The 15,646-nt window shown below is 35.4% G+C and overlaps 4 protein-coding genes across 4 annotated transcripts in view; 3 read left to right on the top strand and 1 right to left on the bottom strand.

Annotated features, from left to right (window-relative positions):
• Nucleotides 1-3,389, top strand: part of BBS8 (tetratricopeptide repeat protein 8) — a 4,026-nt gene extending 637 nt beyond the window's left edge. Inside the window, exons 3-10 of the mRNA XM_011500524.1 lie at nt 10-93; nt 563-701; nt 769-913; nt 1,104-1,352; nt 1,440-1,615; nt 2,717-2,888; nt 2,952-3,158; nt 3,250-3,389. Coding sequence (XP_011498826.1) covers nt 10-93; nt 563-701; nt 769-913; nt 1,104-1,352; nt 1,440-1,615; nt 2,717-2,888; nt 2,952-3,158; nt 3,250-3,366 — 1,289 coding nt within the window. The 3' untranslated portion in view covers nt 3,367-3,389. The remainder of the gene's footprint in view (nt 1-9; nt 94-562; nt 702-768; nt 914-1,103; nt 1,353-1,439; nt 1,616-2,716; nt 2,889-2,951; nt 3,159-3,249) is intronic.
• Nucleotides 3,378-5,039, bottom strand: LOC105362966 (protein YIPF6). The gene is made up of 7 exons (XM_011500525.1): nt 4,992-5,039; nt 4,777-4,914; nt 4,622-4,700; nt 4,506-4,548; nt 4,309-4,440; nt 4,069-4,226; nt 3,378-3,956 (listed from the first exon to the last, which is right to left on the bottom strand). Exons 1-7 carry the CDS (start codon nt 5,016-5,018, stop codon nt 3,841-3,843), a joined length of 693 nt encoding a protein of 230 aa, XP_011498827.1. The 5' UTR covers nt 5,019-5,039; the 3' UTR covers nt 3,378-3,840.
• A 6-nt stretch (nt 5,040-5,045) lies between these two features.
• On the top strand, nt 5,046-7,131 carry LOC105363055 (coiled-coil domain-containing protein 134). Its single transcript, XM_011500626.1, has 3 exons — nt 5,046-5,972; nt 6,510-6,737; nt 6,809-7,131. Exons 1-3 carry the CDS (start codon nt 5,741-5,743, stop codon nt 7,129-7,131), a joined length of 783 nt encoding a protein of 260 aa, XP_011498928.1. The 5' UTR covers nt 5,046-5,740.
• A 1,935-nt stretch (nt 7,132-9,066) lies between these two features.
• On the top strand, nt 9,067-15,605 carry Cda4 (chitin deacetylase Cda4). Its single transcript, XM_011500625.1, has 9 exons — nt 9,067-9,124; nt 11,432-11,721; nt 12,432-12,543; nt 12,637-12,764; nt 12,845-13,050; nt 13,990-14,285; nt 14,363-14,609; nt 14,748-14,939; nt 15,343-15,605. Exons 1-9 carry the CDS (start codon nt 9,067-9,069, stop codon nt 15,443-15,445), a joined length of 1,632 nt encoding a protein of 543 aa, XP_011498927.1. The 3' UTR covers nt 15,446-15,605.
• Nucleotides 15,606-15,646: the final 41 nt, after the last annotated feature.

Raw genomic sequence — 15,646 nt, 5'->3', positions numbered from 1 at the left:
ATACGATAGCCGCAATGCCCAGGCCGGGGACGTCCCTCAGGCATCCCGGGACCGCCGTCACTGGACAAGGCTTTCGGCCCAAGACTCAATCAGGTTCAATTCAGATCTTCCTCGCTTCATGCATTATTGAATGTCGTTCTAGCGATGGCCTGGCGTCCCAGCTGGATATCGAGCTCAATCACTGAAGTTAAGCTTTGTCGGATGCGATAATCAATAATAGCTCGCCTCAATGGCACCAAGTAATTAAGCTTATTCTGGAGCGATCGTCTTCGTTACGTGAAAGAAAGGTCGTTATAATTTCACCGTAATTGTTCATTACACGATTCGCGACTCGATCAAACGATGTGTAAAGGAAGCATTATCATTTGCCACAAAAGTAGGGTAGAAATAAGCGAAATCGTCAGACCGAGTGGGAACGATTTCGAGCGAACACTTCCAATTAATTTCTACATTACCCAGTGAAATCCTATGTTTGCCAATTATTTACCAATTACTACTAGCTCGACGAGCATCCTCGATCCATTGTAAATGGCCACCGATCTAATTCAATGCACGAATTCAGGTAGACCGTTGACTGGCTCGGTACGTCCGGCAACGCAATCGGCTCTCGACACATCTAGCACTCTGGAGCAGACTCTGCGTACCCCGAGGACGGCGTCAACTGCGCGTCCTATAACAGCGATCACCGGTAGACACATGAGGTGAGAGGATCGCCGTGGTCCTCGTAGCACCGCGTCCGTTAGCCTTTGACCGAAACATCCGTTACAGACTCGGCACGGCCTCGATGCTCACGGAACCTGGTGGTCCGTTTATCCAGCTCTCGAGGCTCAACGTCGCAAAGTACGCGGCCCAGCCCACCATTGCCAAGCCGCTCTTCGAGTACATCTTTTATCATGAGCACGATCCGCGATACGTAAGAAAAAATTAATTCTATTCTGGCGCACGGTTTCTTTAATCGTAATGGATTGTCGCGATGGATTGGCCGAGCCAGGGGCTCGAGGCTCTCACTTCGAGACTCTCGAATGCATTGTGCGAGGCCGCGGATCAGGGATCGAGTTTCCAACGTATAAGCTATAAAATAAAATGTACGCCTTGAACTTCAGGCACTCGATCTAGCGGTCCAGGCAACCCAGGTATGCCAATACAAGGACTGGTGGTGGAAAGTACAATTGGGCAAGTGTTACTACATCCTCGGGATGGTGAGGGATGCCGAGCAGCAATTTCGATCGGCTTTGCGTGAGTGCAAGTCGATCGAGACGATCCTCCGGCTGGTCAGGGTTTACATAAAGCTGGATCAGCCACTGGCAGCGCTGGATCTGTGCAAGAAGGGCTTGGACTACTTTGCGAACGATGTAATTAGGCGAAATAGCAAACGCATGTGCTTACGCGATGACACGATTATTGATAATATCGGCACTTTGTGGCTCCCTTTTTTTAAGGTGGCGCTATTGACGGAAATGGCCAGGATCTTCGAGGACATGAATAACACGACGATGTCTATGAAATATTACAAAATGATAGTGCAAGAGGATTCCTCGCACACCGAGGCCATAGCCAGTATAGGGCTACATTATTTTTATAACGATCAACAAGAGGTCGCGCTCAGATATTACAGGTAATTTTTTAACAATAAACGCTAGAAGTTGCGCTGCTCTCTAAATGAAAATCGTTATTATTTATAAAGTTCTATGCCGACTCGATTATTATAATAATAACAACAACAACAACAAATATGAAAAAATGAATAATAAGCAATTTTACCGCGTTCTTAACTGCGTTCGTCAATTTTTTGCTTTCGCTTTTTAATGCGTGAAACGAAAATTCCTTACTATCGTTAAGAAATCAATGAATAAACCTATATATATATATATATATATATATATATATATATAATACAAAAATGAATAAACGATGATTAAAAATTAAGCTATTAATAATTTGACGCAACGTATTGTTAAAGGAAATATATATTTTTTTAAATAAATTTTCAATGCTATTTGACCGTGAGAGGCCCTTTTATCTTAATGCAACAATTTAAAAATTAATATAAATACAATTCATAAATAATCGATATTTGCACGTTATATTTATGTCTTGAAGCTATTATTATTATTGAATTTTTATTAAAGATTTTACAATCGTAAAATTTAAACGTAAAAATTTATTCCGTCATCGCGTAATTTAATATGTACATTAAAAGAACGAAAGATTATTATTCGTTGAGGCAATTGTTTCATTTGTTCGTTTCAATAAATGAATTTTCAAGTGCTTTCCTTTATTCCATATCATATGTTATCTGATTTTTTGTTTCTTTTAAAATTATTAATCAACCTATAATAAATCAAATATTAATGAATCGTTTCTTATTATAACCTACAATATTGTTCGATAAAGAGCGTGGAAGAGTGGCGATAATTTATTTAAAAGCAAAACACCTACGTGAACTACATCTATACAAAAATTATGCCAACTCTGTCCCTCGTGACGTACGGAAAATTCCAACAACGACAATGGCAATCCACTTTAGGATTTGTAAATATTCGTATAAAATTTTGTTAAACAAATTGCTTGGAAATAATATTCATCAATTAATCGAAGACATAAATAAAAGGACTCGTAAAATTTGTTGAAAATTATTATATTTTTTGTTCATTTTTAAGATATCGTTTAAAAAGTATTGAAAATAAATATTAACAACATCATAATATTAAAACAGGAGATTACTGCAAATGGGTGTTCACAATGCTGAATTATTTAATAATTTGGGACTGTGCTGCTTTTACGCTCAACAGTACGACTTTACAATCTCCTGTTTCGAAAGAGCCTTAATTTTAGCCACTAATGAAAATATCGCAGACGTGTGGTACAACATTTCGCACGTAGCCATAGTGAGTTAAACTTAAATATCTTATCTATTTAAATGAAATTAAAAATATAATAAAATTTTCTAGTGTTTGGGAGACTTGATTATGGCCTCGGATTGCTTAAGATTAGCGATTGATGCGGACAATAGACACGCCCCATCTTACAATAATCTTGGTGTTTTGGAAATGAAAAATGGAAATATCGTGAATGCTCGCATATATTTCCACACTGCAGCTAGTATAGCCAATTATCTTTATGAGCCACACTTCAATAGTTCTTATTTAGCATACAAGGTATATATTATTACGTTACATTTTCTTCCATTCGTACTGCCCATGCGATCCTCCTTCGCAATTTTCATCCTTTTGACTATTTCGAATTTAGAATGGAGACCTGCAGACTAGTTACAATTCAATACAAAAGGCTTTAAATGCATATCCAGCACACCGTGATAGTCAAGAAATCTTTAAAAAACTACAAAAGTATTTTACATTCATGTAAGAAAAATGAAAATCAGATTGATAAAACATTTCTATAACAATTTATTCTCCTTACTCACTTATCACCGTTCTTATGAATTAATACGTACAATGTACAGACCATCTGAGGCAAGTGCAATGTACACGAATGGATTCTAATAGTAAAATCATTAACTAGTTACTTGTTTTTAACTTTCAAAGAAAAATAAATGCCATAGCATACTATTTGTTGCATACAAATATAAAATAAATCTATCATCACATATTTTTGCAATTTCTCGCAAACCAGTCTTACAAACACAATAGTATTTGATAAGATGACATTATAGCACTTTCTTATTAAAATTGCTATCTTGATTTTCAAACATGTGTAATGACGCACTGCTGCTACTTCGTATTGATTTTTTAATAATTAACTTTATGCCCGTACGCATAATGTTTTTTACAATTTTGTGCTAAGTTGTACAATTCATCGTTGCCTTTACTCCATTAAATCTTAGGAAGTATGGGATATTACCAACCATGAAATTATAAAATAAAACAAAAATATCGGATAAACCGTCAGAGCTCTCCTTTCTGGTACTTGGGTATCGCCGAGAAAAGTCGTCGATGCTAAAACATGAATTATTTTATTTATAAACTAAATTATACAATTAATGACGATAGTAGTAATAGTTGTAGTAGTAGCAAAAGTAGCGGCAGCAATAATAATGCAAATATTTACCATAGATAGCCCATAGCAATCCAGTTGTTGTAATGAGAAAACGAATTGTAAATAGATAAACAGTTTGACTGGCTAGCAATATAATTCGACAAATAATTAATGCAATTGCCGTTGGTAGTAAACAATATCCCAGGACACAAACGCTTTGGAAGAACGATCTAAACATTAAACGTACTAATATATATCTTTATATCTTTATGCCTTAGCATATTTCCATTATATTCAAAAGATAATACTAACATTTTGCCACCAAGCAATTTACTATTTAATGTTACCACCATAGAACCAATCCACACTATTACAAAAACTTCGGCAAATTCAGGACCACCGTCGTTTGAATTATTTGCTACATCGGAAGACCCTTGCAATATCCTACAAATATTTCATTATATTTTACGCGCAAGGAATTCTTAAAAGTTAATTCACTCGATACTTACATAGCCATAAATGTACAAAGTACCAACGGCCCCCATAAGTCCCCTGAAAATTGAAAGTATTTTATAAAAATCCTTCGGTTATGATAATTATCGTAGAGCAAACGCTATTTATTTACATTCTTTAAGTAAACTGTTTCTCTCCTTAGGATATAAAACATGATAAAACTTTCTTCCAACCGCTCGTACATCTCTTAGCTGTAAATAAAATTGTACTTAAGATAATGTCAAACGCTTAAGGAATAAATGGACGCTTATCGGCTAGATATAATACAATTGTATCTTTTATTGGCTCGTCTAGTGTATTGAAGTCTGGCTCTCCCAGCGATGCCTGACTTCTTAAATTTGGGCCAATGGTCATATCGCCTTGCACATGCTGGGGATCTATCGCTGACAACCCATCCTCGTACATCTAGAATGGGAACATCAAACGTCAAACTAAAAGTCCCTAATGGTAAATGAGAAATATACGTGTACACATAAGCTTACATCGAGTTTCGCCTCATTCATAGCCATGATCGTTCCTACGGCTTGAACTAAAAAAAAAAAAAAAAAAAAAACAAAAATCGATATTTACCAAGTCCAACTAATTGACTACGATATTAATCGATTTATTACAGCATATGGTTATATTCTAATATTTTATCTTCCTACACATCTACTAGCTATACAAAATACACAAGTGCTTCGACTAATCGCCGTGTCAAGTGAATTTTTTCTTTGCTCGAACCCACATCATACCACTGTTTATTAGGTCCTTTTCAAGCCTTTCGTCATTACAGATCTTTCGAGATTCAAATCTTATCAAACGCACACTCCTCTCCTTTAACCTTTATTCTATCTGTCAGATTTATCAAGCCTCCAACTCCAACAAAACTCTACGCCTATATTTTCTCCTCGTCAATTGATAAGTACGTGCTCGGACATGAAAATATGTTAACAAGCAGCAGAACTACGTTCACACACGCATCCTCGCGCCCGTGAACCAATTAAACGAAGAATGACAACAACCGCTGCTACTCGAGTACTGTATGATGTACCGATTGTTCCCGATTATGTGCCTCGGTATCTCCGCGTTCAAGCACCGGTAGATGGCACAGTGGTCGGGAAATGGCCGCGACACGTGTGCCTGCGTCAACAAGCCGGGGGAAGATTTAAAAGTAAGCTCGTCGTTTTAACGACTGCGGTCCTTTCAATTAGCCTAAGCCTGACAGAATTTGAATCTCGTGTGCGTCGCGATGACCAAATTGACCGCGGGAGTATTCTCGAATGTTGCTAGAGCATTTTTCCTGGCGTGCGTAACAACGATCGTCGTGGCAGTCGTGCAGTCGCCGATTATCAGTGCACAGCAGAATGTTGATTTGTCGAGGAGATCGAGTGCGCCTGTGCAGGAGCATCAGCCAGTGGAGGAAGCCGAGGTTGAAAAGAGCGAAACTGCCGTCGATTTGATTTCCATCAATAGGAAATTGTGTATCCTTTTTTTTTTTCGTAGGCCTACTCGCGTGTTTTCGCTTACCAATGACCGATTGATCGATGTCGTTGCATTAAGAGATACGAGATGCTTAATAATTCCCGGCTTAAAATCCTTATGCCATTGTTTTTTTTTGCTTTTCGAATAAAAAATCTTGCCGCGCGAATCACCGCTTTTAAATTTTATATAAATTATACGCTATTTAAAGGGCATCATACATAATATTGACAAAAGTACACGATTTTTAAAGATAATTTTAAATAAACGGCATTATGATCTCACGATTGCATACAATGAAATGAAAATATCAATAAAATAGCAATAAAGTTTTGGTAAAAATAAGTTTGCAATAAGTTTGCGCTTCATAAATAACTTTACCAACCGTTACGTAGTAATTATGAATTTGTCGATTCACGAGCAAATCGTCGAAGCTTAATTGGTCGGAGAAGAAAGACTTTCGAGTTCCGTTATTAAATATGTGCTAAATTATTTCAATTAAAACGTAAACATGCATATTTCTTATAATAAATATTTAGTTAAAAGACTGTTTTTAGAACGAAGAAAGGAGCATTTACAAGCGATTAAGAATCTAAAAGATATCAATAATTACGAACGCCAGTATAAAATGATAGACGCTTTGTCACAAAAAATTATCGATGTAATAAAGATTAAGAAAAGCCATTTAGAAGATTTTACCGATTTAAAATTGGCCAACATTTCATTTTCAACGGATATTGAGGCAAAAAAATACGACGTTAGAGATGGTAATAACGAATATTTTAAAAGAAACGACAAAATTTATAGAAACATTCATTTTAAATGCTTTTCTTAATAGCTATGTCGAGTGTCTTGGAGAATATTGCCTTTTTCGGTGACATCGTTTTGAATTTACCAGACATAACTCACAGAATTTTAAGAACTCAACCACAATGGAATTCCACGATACAATGGTCCTTTCATTTTTTAAATAAAACAAGAGATTGGCTAGATAATTCAACGCTTGGCATGGTTAACTTAGCAATGCAAGAGCTCGACATTGTACAGAAGGAAGCAAATTATTTTAATCCAAATAGAATTGTGAAATCGAATAAAGTTGAAAATAATAAGAAAAAGGAGAAACTCAAGAGAGGGCCAAAAATAACTAACATAGAATTATAACTTTGTATGTGCATACGATAAAACATAATTGTATTATTTTTTAAAGAAAATGTTTTCAAATATTAATTACGAATAATATTTTAAGTGCTTCATTATGTATAAGAAACATATTTGACATATTGTCACCTACATAAAGTATTTTAGAACGTTTTCTTTTACTAAATAATATATATATATATATATATATATATACAGACATAATATATGTATATTTATATTTTTATATGTAATTTTTTGTTGCTTTTTTTTTTTTATTTAAGCAGAACTTATTCAACAATTTCGAATATCAATAATCAAGGAGATTTATTGTTTCAGTATATTGAACAAGACTTTTAGTCGGCTTGAACAATATAGGGATTAAAGAAGTTTAAATTTTGAATAAAAAAAAATTGAATCAAATCAGTATAATTTAATAGAAAAATGACATTGTATGTATCTATATACCAAATATCCAAAACTAGAGTTTAAAATGTCGAATTAACGAAAGAATCTTACGACTGTTCGATCTCTTATTAAATAAATGTATAAAATATTTATTTACCGTAACTATTACTGTTATCTGTAAAGTAACGAGTAGTTTATTCTAATTAAATCAAATATGTTAATATCAATGTACATTATTATGTGTAGTCCTCGTATAATAATACGACCGTATGAAGTAATACACAATGTTGTAAATAAACAATTAACCTTTTTTATTATATTCTCCAACGTAGTTAAAATAATTGTAATGATTGATTAATAATAGTCACTCGATAGTGCAGTGAAATCACAAAGTTATAATTATTTGAATAACAAGGCAATGTATAATTTTCATGATTTCCAAAGCTTTAATATTCCCGTCTTTTGGTCATCTCTCGGCGTATTGCAAGATAATCAATCTATAATTGAGACTTGTTTCGACAATTATCGGGATGTAATGAAATAAAGTGTCGATGTTGTAAAAGCCCACTTGCAAAACTCACTTTACCTTCCTATTGGTTTTTAAAATTCTTAAGTAATTCATGTGTTTTAAGCATCGGCCAAAGAAAAGAGCAAAATAAGAAGAAGCGTAAAGAAACCAGTTAATTTAAAAAGGCCGCGACAATTATTTTACATTCGTTTGCATCGGAATTTGAATGAATAATAAACGATCTCCGAATGGTCATTAATTACAATTGTTCATAAATACCAGGAGTAATTAAAAATTATATGCTTATCTGGCGAACTTGTCGCGTCACAATGTAAGTTGTAATGACAGGTGTCGATATTAATAATCGTAGTCATGTGGACGACCGAGACCAAAAATTCCCGCATACGCTTGGGTCCGTTCCTCTTGAGTCATCGGCATCCTAGCGCGTGTGCGCGTAAAAATTATCGCCGACGTTTTACGACGATTGGTCGCGTGAAATCGTCGCCGTGCGTGGATCTCCATTCTCTCGAGCAAGAGTCTCGGGGCCCAGTACCAAGTGAAATTCCCGGCAAAGTGAAATGCCAATGGGTGCATCATGTAAATCCGAGCGATAAATTTCCCCGGCGCTCGGGGGGCCAAAAGCAGTCGGCCGCTCGGCGCGTCCCCGAAGGCGTCGCGGAAAGCGGTCCCGGGGCGTTGGGCCTTGGCTGCTCCGTAGAAAGTCGCGCCAGCCAATGAGCTGCTGGAGCTCCGGTCCCGCTTCCAAGCGAAAAATGAGAGGCGCGCTCCTTCCCCTCCGGTGCCGGGGACTCATGAGCTACGAGCGGGGAGAGGTGGCTCACTCCTACTCGCTCCTTCGATGCGTTAACGCTTCCGCGGCCACGTCCTTAGCACCGAGCCGTCAACCTTAAGTGTACATCAGAGTGCGCCTACGAGAGCCGGACACTCTACTCGGGACTCGCTTCCTCTCTGCCACCACCTCCACTCCCACGATAAACAGGCTCACAGCCTGGACCAACGCACGACAAAGGCCGCTTTCAGGGATGACGTCCCTCCGAAGTCTCGGTGCCATCGTGATCGCCGCGCTGGCCATCCTCTCCGGTGAGTTTTCTCTCACTCATTATCTTTCTCTGTTTATTTCTCTCTCTCTCTCTCTCTCTCTCTCTCACTCACTCTCCATCTTCGTAGCTATAAAGATAAATCGAGGAGAGGAGATGCAATGAAATTAAAACCTGAGAATCGTTTCCGTCGGAATGTGAGGTGGCGCGAGGCCCAGCGTGAAAGTACACTCCGTGTACCCTTTTGTCCGTCCGCCTTTAACGCCGTTAACGAGGCCGTTGTCTATCTCTATCTCACTTCACCTTCGAAGCGCCTCTTGCTTCAGCTGTACGGACCCATCCGCTATACGCCGGACTCGCGGCTTCTTCTATTTCATTTTTTTTAATTCTTTTTAATACTTTTGAACCTACGAGAATCCACCTGCGCAAGTGCATCGGACATTCGCCCAAGAGTTACACGCACGAACTATTTTACCGTGAGTAAGGACGTGCGTGCGTGCGTGCCTGCATGCGTGAATGCGTGAGCGCGTCTATCGGCAAGCATGCGCTTGTTGCACCTTCACTTTTCACTTTACTGTTATAATTTGATTTATCACCGCGTAAAGTATCACCATTTAAATTTCCACGGCACTCTTAAATCGTCTGATTTAATTTACCTGCATTGTGCTTTTAAATATGCATTGGCTCGCCTGATTTTTCGTTCTTTTTTTTTTGTCTTGTATTGGATGGACCTCTCTCTCTCTCTCTCTCTCTCTCTCTCTCTCTCTCTCTCTCCCTCTCTCTCTCTCTCGGTGTGACATACGAGGAAAATAATACGTTTTAGTGTTCTATGATGTTGTTAATGAATGGGTTATTTCTGTTTTCTTGCCCACTCGAATTCGATCTCAACAACAAAATATCTTTCTGAACCGAGGTTGAATACATCATTTTGAAGAAAAAAAACTACATCTTGAAAGTCGTGCTCCTATAAATGGAGAAACTTTCGTTTATTATCATCAATTTAATTAAACAAAAGACAGTACACTCGTAATTTTTTACTATTTCAATTCAATGTGTCGATTGTATTTCATAAGGATCTTATTAACTGAATGTAGGTAAGGTAATTTTAATTTAATTATATTTTAAAAAGAAATTTGTTACTTTCACTTATTGATTGGTAAGCACTCTTGTCAAAGTTAATGATCTTATAAACGTCTTGGTTTCATAATTAAAAAAAAATAAAAAAAAAAAAAAAAAAAAAAATAATAAAAATTTTGTATATGAAATTAATTCCATCAAAAAAATATTAACGACGCTAGAACATTGCTTTTAATACATAGATTTAGGCAAAATAGGTCTTACTATAAATTTTAAACTACATTTTTAAAATTTATAATAAATCAATGTATTACGGATGCCTATTATAAAAACTATATTTAACAAAAAAGTCCTTTTATCCTTTTTTCCTATTATTGTAAATATGCATGATAATCGTGAATAATTTGTGAATCGAAAGAAATTATATAAAAATAATGTTATTACTAAAATAATATACAAGTATAAAAAGTTGAGCCAGATCTTGTGCGTAAATATATATTATAAGGTCGAGAAATTCGCTGACGTTTTTGCGGAATCATTAATCAATCCACCGCATAAACTTGGTTCACTCAAAAAAACATTGGAATAATCGCAACATTCAAACCTGATTTTTTTACAATGATAATCTGTCCAATATTAAATTTCTTTCTTTTGATACAATATTTCAGATAATATTTCGAAAAATGCAATTCTTCTTGTTTGTTTAAATATTAAAAAAAAATTTTTATTTTTAATGACTCAGTTTATTTATTGGTTAACATTGATTTTTATTCTAATAATTGTCCTTTTTCTTTTTATTATGACACAAAAACAGGATTATCTTTATGAAGCGAGCATATTATTCTTAATTTATTGCTATATGGATATTTGAAAAAAATTTGCAGAATTCATTTTAATATTGCCTTTGCACCAATTTCTCATTATAATTAACAGCGATAGACTTTGTGTATTCTGTAAATACAAAGAGCATTTTATAAATGTAGTAAGTGTATTTCTATTTCTTTTTCTTTTTCATGAACAAAAAAAAAGTTCTCTTTTTATTATATTAAAAATTTACTCGATGTTCAAGCGCAATCAAACAAAACACTCGCCCCATTGTTAAAAAAAAAAAAAAAAAAAAAAAAAAAAAAAAAAAAAATTAGTAAGTTGAACGGCTTTCGCTAAATAAGCGAACAACTTACAGAAGCGACTAATGATCGTTGTTATTGTGATCCTTACGGAGACGTTAACTATTATTTGAAATACTCTTTGAATGCACAGATACTGTGAAAAATACCATCTCTATCGCACTTTCTCACAGATGTCTTTAAATTTCTCTTTGCTCGCGACAGTCATATTTATCATGCGACTAATTTCCCAGAGCCGTTTATAACTATTTCTTTCACAATTTATAATGAAATAATAATTACACGGATAAATTTTGAGTTGTATTTTCGACATTTAGTTAATGGTCAAACCAATAGAAATCAATCAGATCAAAAGAAAGAAGAAGAATTCAAATGCCCCGAAGGTCAAGGAAACGGAAACTTCGCCGACCCGGCGACATGCAGAAGATTTTATCAGGTATGTAAAATCTATGGGTACCATATAACTTATTACAAAAATGTATTAAACTCGATTTCTTATAATGTCGTATTCAAAAGAAAATGAAGCATTGGGCATAAATATCTATCTTTCGTGTTCTTTTATTATTTTGGTAATAATTTACGATTTTAGTTGTTTAGTATGAATCACGATCGAAAGCTTATTATAATTTGAAATCAGTAATGCTTATGACTGTAAATATTAATGGAATATAAAAAAAAATTTGCCTTTTAGCAGAAAATAGAGAGGAATGACGTTGTTGTTCGGATGCTGTGATAAATTTGAAAATTTTAAATTTCGATTAAATTATTGCACCATTTTATAAGCGAACGACATGATAAAATACTTTGTAATTTACAATATAATGCGTAAATAAGATTTGAAATTATTTTTCCTCTCGTTTGCAATAAACTATAAATTAATTTTCAATATCAGACTGTCATTCATCAATAAAATAAAACGTATTCGTCGAAATTTCCGAAATTTATATTATACATCGAATATTTTATAAAGAGAGCCTTATAAAGAGAGATGATAATGAAAACTTTGGAAAAATTAATAAACGAAAATATTCTTTCGTAGCTCCATACCAATGAGATAATAAGAGATCGTATTAATAAATATTCGTATAACGATGTGAATTTAATTTATATCGTAATGATTAATGAGCAATATTTAATTTTATTCAGTGTGTCGACGGCTATCCATACTTAAATCGTTGCCCATCCGGTCTGCACTTCGACGACATTAGTAAATTTTGCACATTCAAAAATGAAGCTCGATGTGGTCCCATTCCTACGAGTGCGTATATTTTGTTCTCCTTTTCAATTATATTTATTCGATAATTGGCGATTATTAGCAATTGAATTCCTCATTATTTGTGTCGATTTGTAGCCCCGGCTCCAGTGACCGAAACACCCACCGACTTGGCGGAACGATGCGACACGTCAAAATGTTCGTTACCATACTGCTTCTGCTCTCGGGACGGCACGTTAGTCCCCGGTGGCTTAAAACCTCAAGACGTAAGCTCTTATAAAGATAAAATTGAATTGCATACTACGTCGTAAAATAAAACAATGCAATAATGTTATCCTTCCTTTAGACACCGCAAATGATTTTATTGACATTTGACGGGGCAGTTAATCATAACAATTTTGATCATTATCAAAAAATATTCAACTCGGATAGATTGAATCCGAACGAGTGCCCGTTAAAAGGAACATTTTTCATTTCTCACGAATACTGCAACTACAACATGGTTCAAAGCCTTGCCCACGATGGCCACGAAATAGCTACCGAAACTATCTCGTAAGTACAATACTATATTTTCTTTCATATGCGAATTGCAAATGTTGGCGCGGATCGTAATAATTATGCCGCTCCTTAAAATAATACGAATGATATTATTTAAATGATATCGACAATGTAGCAAGCTCTACGAATGCAATAAAATATTAATATTACAAATAATAACAATAACAATAAGAATAATAATAACAACAACAACAACAACAACAATAATAATAATAATAATAATAATGGGTTGGTTGGTTACTTTTTGGCTTTTATATGTAAAATCAAAGTCACTCAACTGCGCTGTTTGTGCTTCATGCTCAAACGCATACTTGTATCACATGCACAATCAATATGATTATTTCTTGTACATAAGCTTGAATCCTTTCAAATTACCTTCCAAGCAATAACGACGAGAACGAAAAGTAGTATAATTTTTTTTTTGTTTTTATTATTTTTATTATTCGTAAAATATTATCTGCAATTTATAATTTATTTCGCGTTCATTGATCCCCCTTACCCCTCCGCTACGCCGCTGCCTAATATTGCTCTCAATTAATGTATAAAAATTTTGATATTTACAACTAATCTAATTACTCCAAGAACAAGGAAATTTCAGTAACAATCAATGAAAGTTTATTTGAAATGAGTGTCTTACCAAACTTGTTCCGTATCTACTTCTACTTATATATTTAGAGCGGTGCAAACTTTTATCGATCTTCCATTTAACTTTCCCCTCGCTCGGGAGAGTCGAATTTTCCTTTTTAATAATTTAACGATCGTTTTACTCGTCCATCACAAATAATGCCCACTATTCGATAATCGGATGACCTTAAACACCTTGGACGACAATGAAGACCGTTAAAGAATCTTTAACGACCCTTTAAAGTTTTATGAATAGTCGGGCACGTGAATGCCTAATCCGAGTATCGTAAAAAGCAAAAACTTTTCCAGCCTTCAAAAAGGTTTGGAGGACAAGAGTTATGATGACTGGCTGAGCGAAATGATCGGCATGCGAGAAATCCTTAAGCACTTCAGCAACATATCGAGCAGCGAGGTAGTTGGTATGCGTGCGCCATATTTAAAACCAGGTCGCAATACCCAATATAAAGTTATGGAAGACTTCGGCTACATATACGACAGCAGCATCGGCGTTTCACCGAGCAAAACTCCCATTTGGCCTTATACGCTTGACTATAAAATACCGCACGAGTGTAAAGCCGGCACTTGCCCTACAAAATCCTTCCCAGGTACATAATATCGATAATGAAAAAGTCGAGTCTAGCGATTTTATCATCTATTGAATCACTTGCAATTATGCGTACAGGTGTCTGGGAAATTCCTCTCAATGCTCACTACGTGGAGACGTACGAAGGTGGCCACTGTCCTTATCTAGACCAATGCGTCCTCCACAGCCATGACGCCGAGGAAGTCTTCGAGTGGCTGCAGGAGGACTTCAGCAGATATTACGATCAGAATCGTGCACCTTACATGATGCCCTTCCACACGAATTGGTTCCAAATAAAGGAGCTCGAGCGTGGTCTGGCTAAATTTTTGGATTGGGCGACTACCCTGTAAGTGCGCATATTTGTTATCCGCTTTCAAATTCAAATCCAAAACTGGCTATATCCTAGTGCAATGCGGTGAAACTCAATCTTTCAGCGTTCGAGATTTACCCTGAATCATTTTAATTTTCATACGTTTTCTCATAGTCCCGATGTCTACTTTGTTACTGCAACGCAAGCCTTGACTTGGATAACGGATCCAACACCCATTAATGGATTGCATAATTTTGATGGTTGGTCATGCAAGAAGAAGGAAAATCTTCCCCAGCCACCGTGTAATAATGCAAATAAATGTGCTCTTGAGTTTAAACCTGCTGATTTTAATTTTTCATCTACAAGGTAAGTCATTAAATTTAAAGAAAGAGGTTGATGTTATTTTACGACAGAGAGTGAGTGAGTGAGGGAGTGAGTGAATGTGTGAGATATCTTCGAGGCGCGTTCCCTTGCATCTCAAACTCTTCATCTTTCATGTGCAATTTAATGACTTATGATTTTTCGAGTAGTAAGCTTATGTAATTAACATATTTGTCACAATAACGTTTATCTAATGTTCATCTTCCAAATTATCGGTAATATTTTTATTTCATATAATTAACAAACGTATGCTTCCTTAAAAATTGTTTATAAAATTTTTAAACTAATTACATTGGAATCCAACTGTTATCTTGTAGCAAATGCATCAGCCTAAACTATATCGAACCTCATTTTTAATTAAATAATTTATAAATTTATGTTTCACTAGGTATATGGAAACATGCAGAGAATGTCCAAACAAATATCCTTGGCTGGGCGATGCCAAAGGTACCGGCTTCTTAAACGACAATTACAGTGTTGAAAGAGAGTAATCGTTCTATCACAGATTTTAAACAAAATGAATCTCTCGATTCCAAGAATCGAATGGAATATCACTTTTTCCTAGTTAAGGGTCGCCGAAGGTCTTGAAAATTGTGCAAGACAAAGATGCAAGGACTCGTAAATTTTAATTACATATGTATATTAAAATAGACTTGCGCTATTTTAATTACAATTTATAAGAGGAATGCAGT

This window comes from Ceratosolen solmsi, unplaced genomic scaffold (assembly GCF_000503995.2).
Source record: "Ceratosolen solmsi marchali unplaced genomic scaffold, CerSol_1.0 scaffold56, whole genome shotgun sequence".
Classification (NCBI taxonomy): Eukaryota; Metazoa; Arthropoda; class Insecta; order Hymenoptera; family Agaonidae; genus Ceratosolen; species Ceratosolen solmsi.
Note: the sequence above shows the minus strand (reverse complement) of the source record. Positions and strands in the feature narration are given on the sequence as shown.

Coding starts and splice junctions, on each gene's coding strand:
- LOC105362966 (XM_011500525.1), bottom strand. CDS start 5,018: ATGGCTATGAATGAGGCGAAACTCGAT. Junction 4,915..4,991: donor TGAATGAGGCGAAACTCGAT/GTAAGCTTATGT, acceptor TTCCCATTCTAG/ATGTACGAGGATGGGTTGTC. Junction 4,441..4,505: donor CTTTGTACATTTATGGCTAT/GTAAGTATCGAG, acceptor AAATATTTGTAG/GATATTGCAAGGGTCTTCCG.
- LOC105363055 (XM_011500626.1), top strand. CDS start 5,741: ATGACCAAATTGACCGCGGGAGTATTCTCGAATGTTGCTAGAGCATTT. Junction 5,973..6,509: donor TTCCATCAATAGGAAATTGT/GTATCCTTTTTT, acceptor ATAAATATTTAG/TTAAAAGACTGTTTTTAGAA. Junction 6,738..6,808: donor AAAATACGACGTTAGAGATG/GTAATAACGAAT, acceptor TTTTCTTAATAG/CTATGTCGAGTGTCTTGGAG.
- Cda4 (XM_011500625.1), top strand. CDS start 9,067: ATGACGTCCCTCCGAAGTCTCGGTGCCATCGTGATCGCCGCGCTGGCC. Junction 11,722..12,431: donor CATGCAGAAGATTTTATCAG/GTATGTAAAATC, acceptor AATTTTATTCAG/TGTGTCGACGGCTATCCATA. Junction 14,286..14,362: donor CCCTACAAAATCCTTCCCAG/GTACATAATATC, acceptor TTATGCGTACAG/GTGTCTGGGAAATTCCTCTC.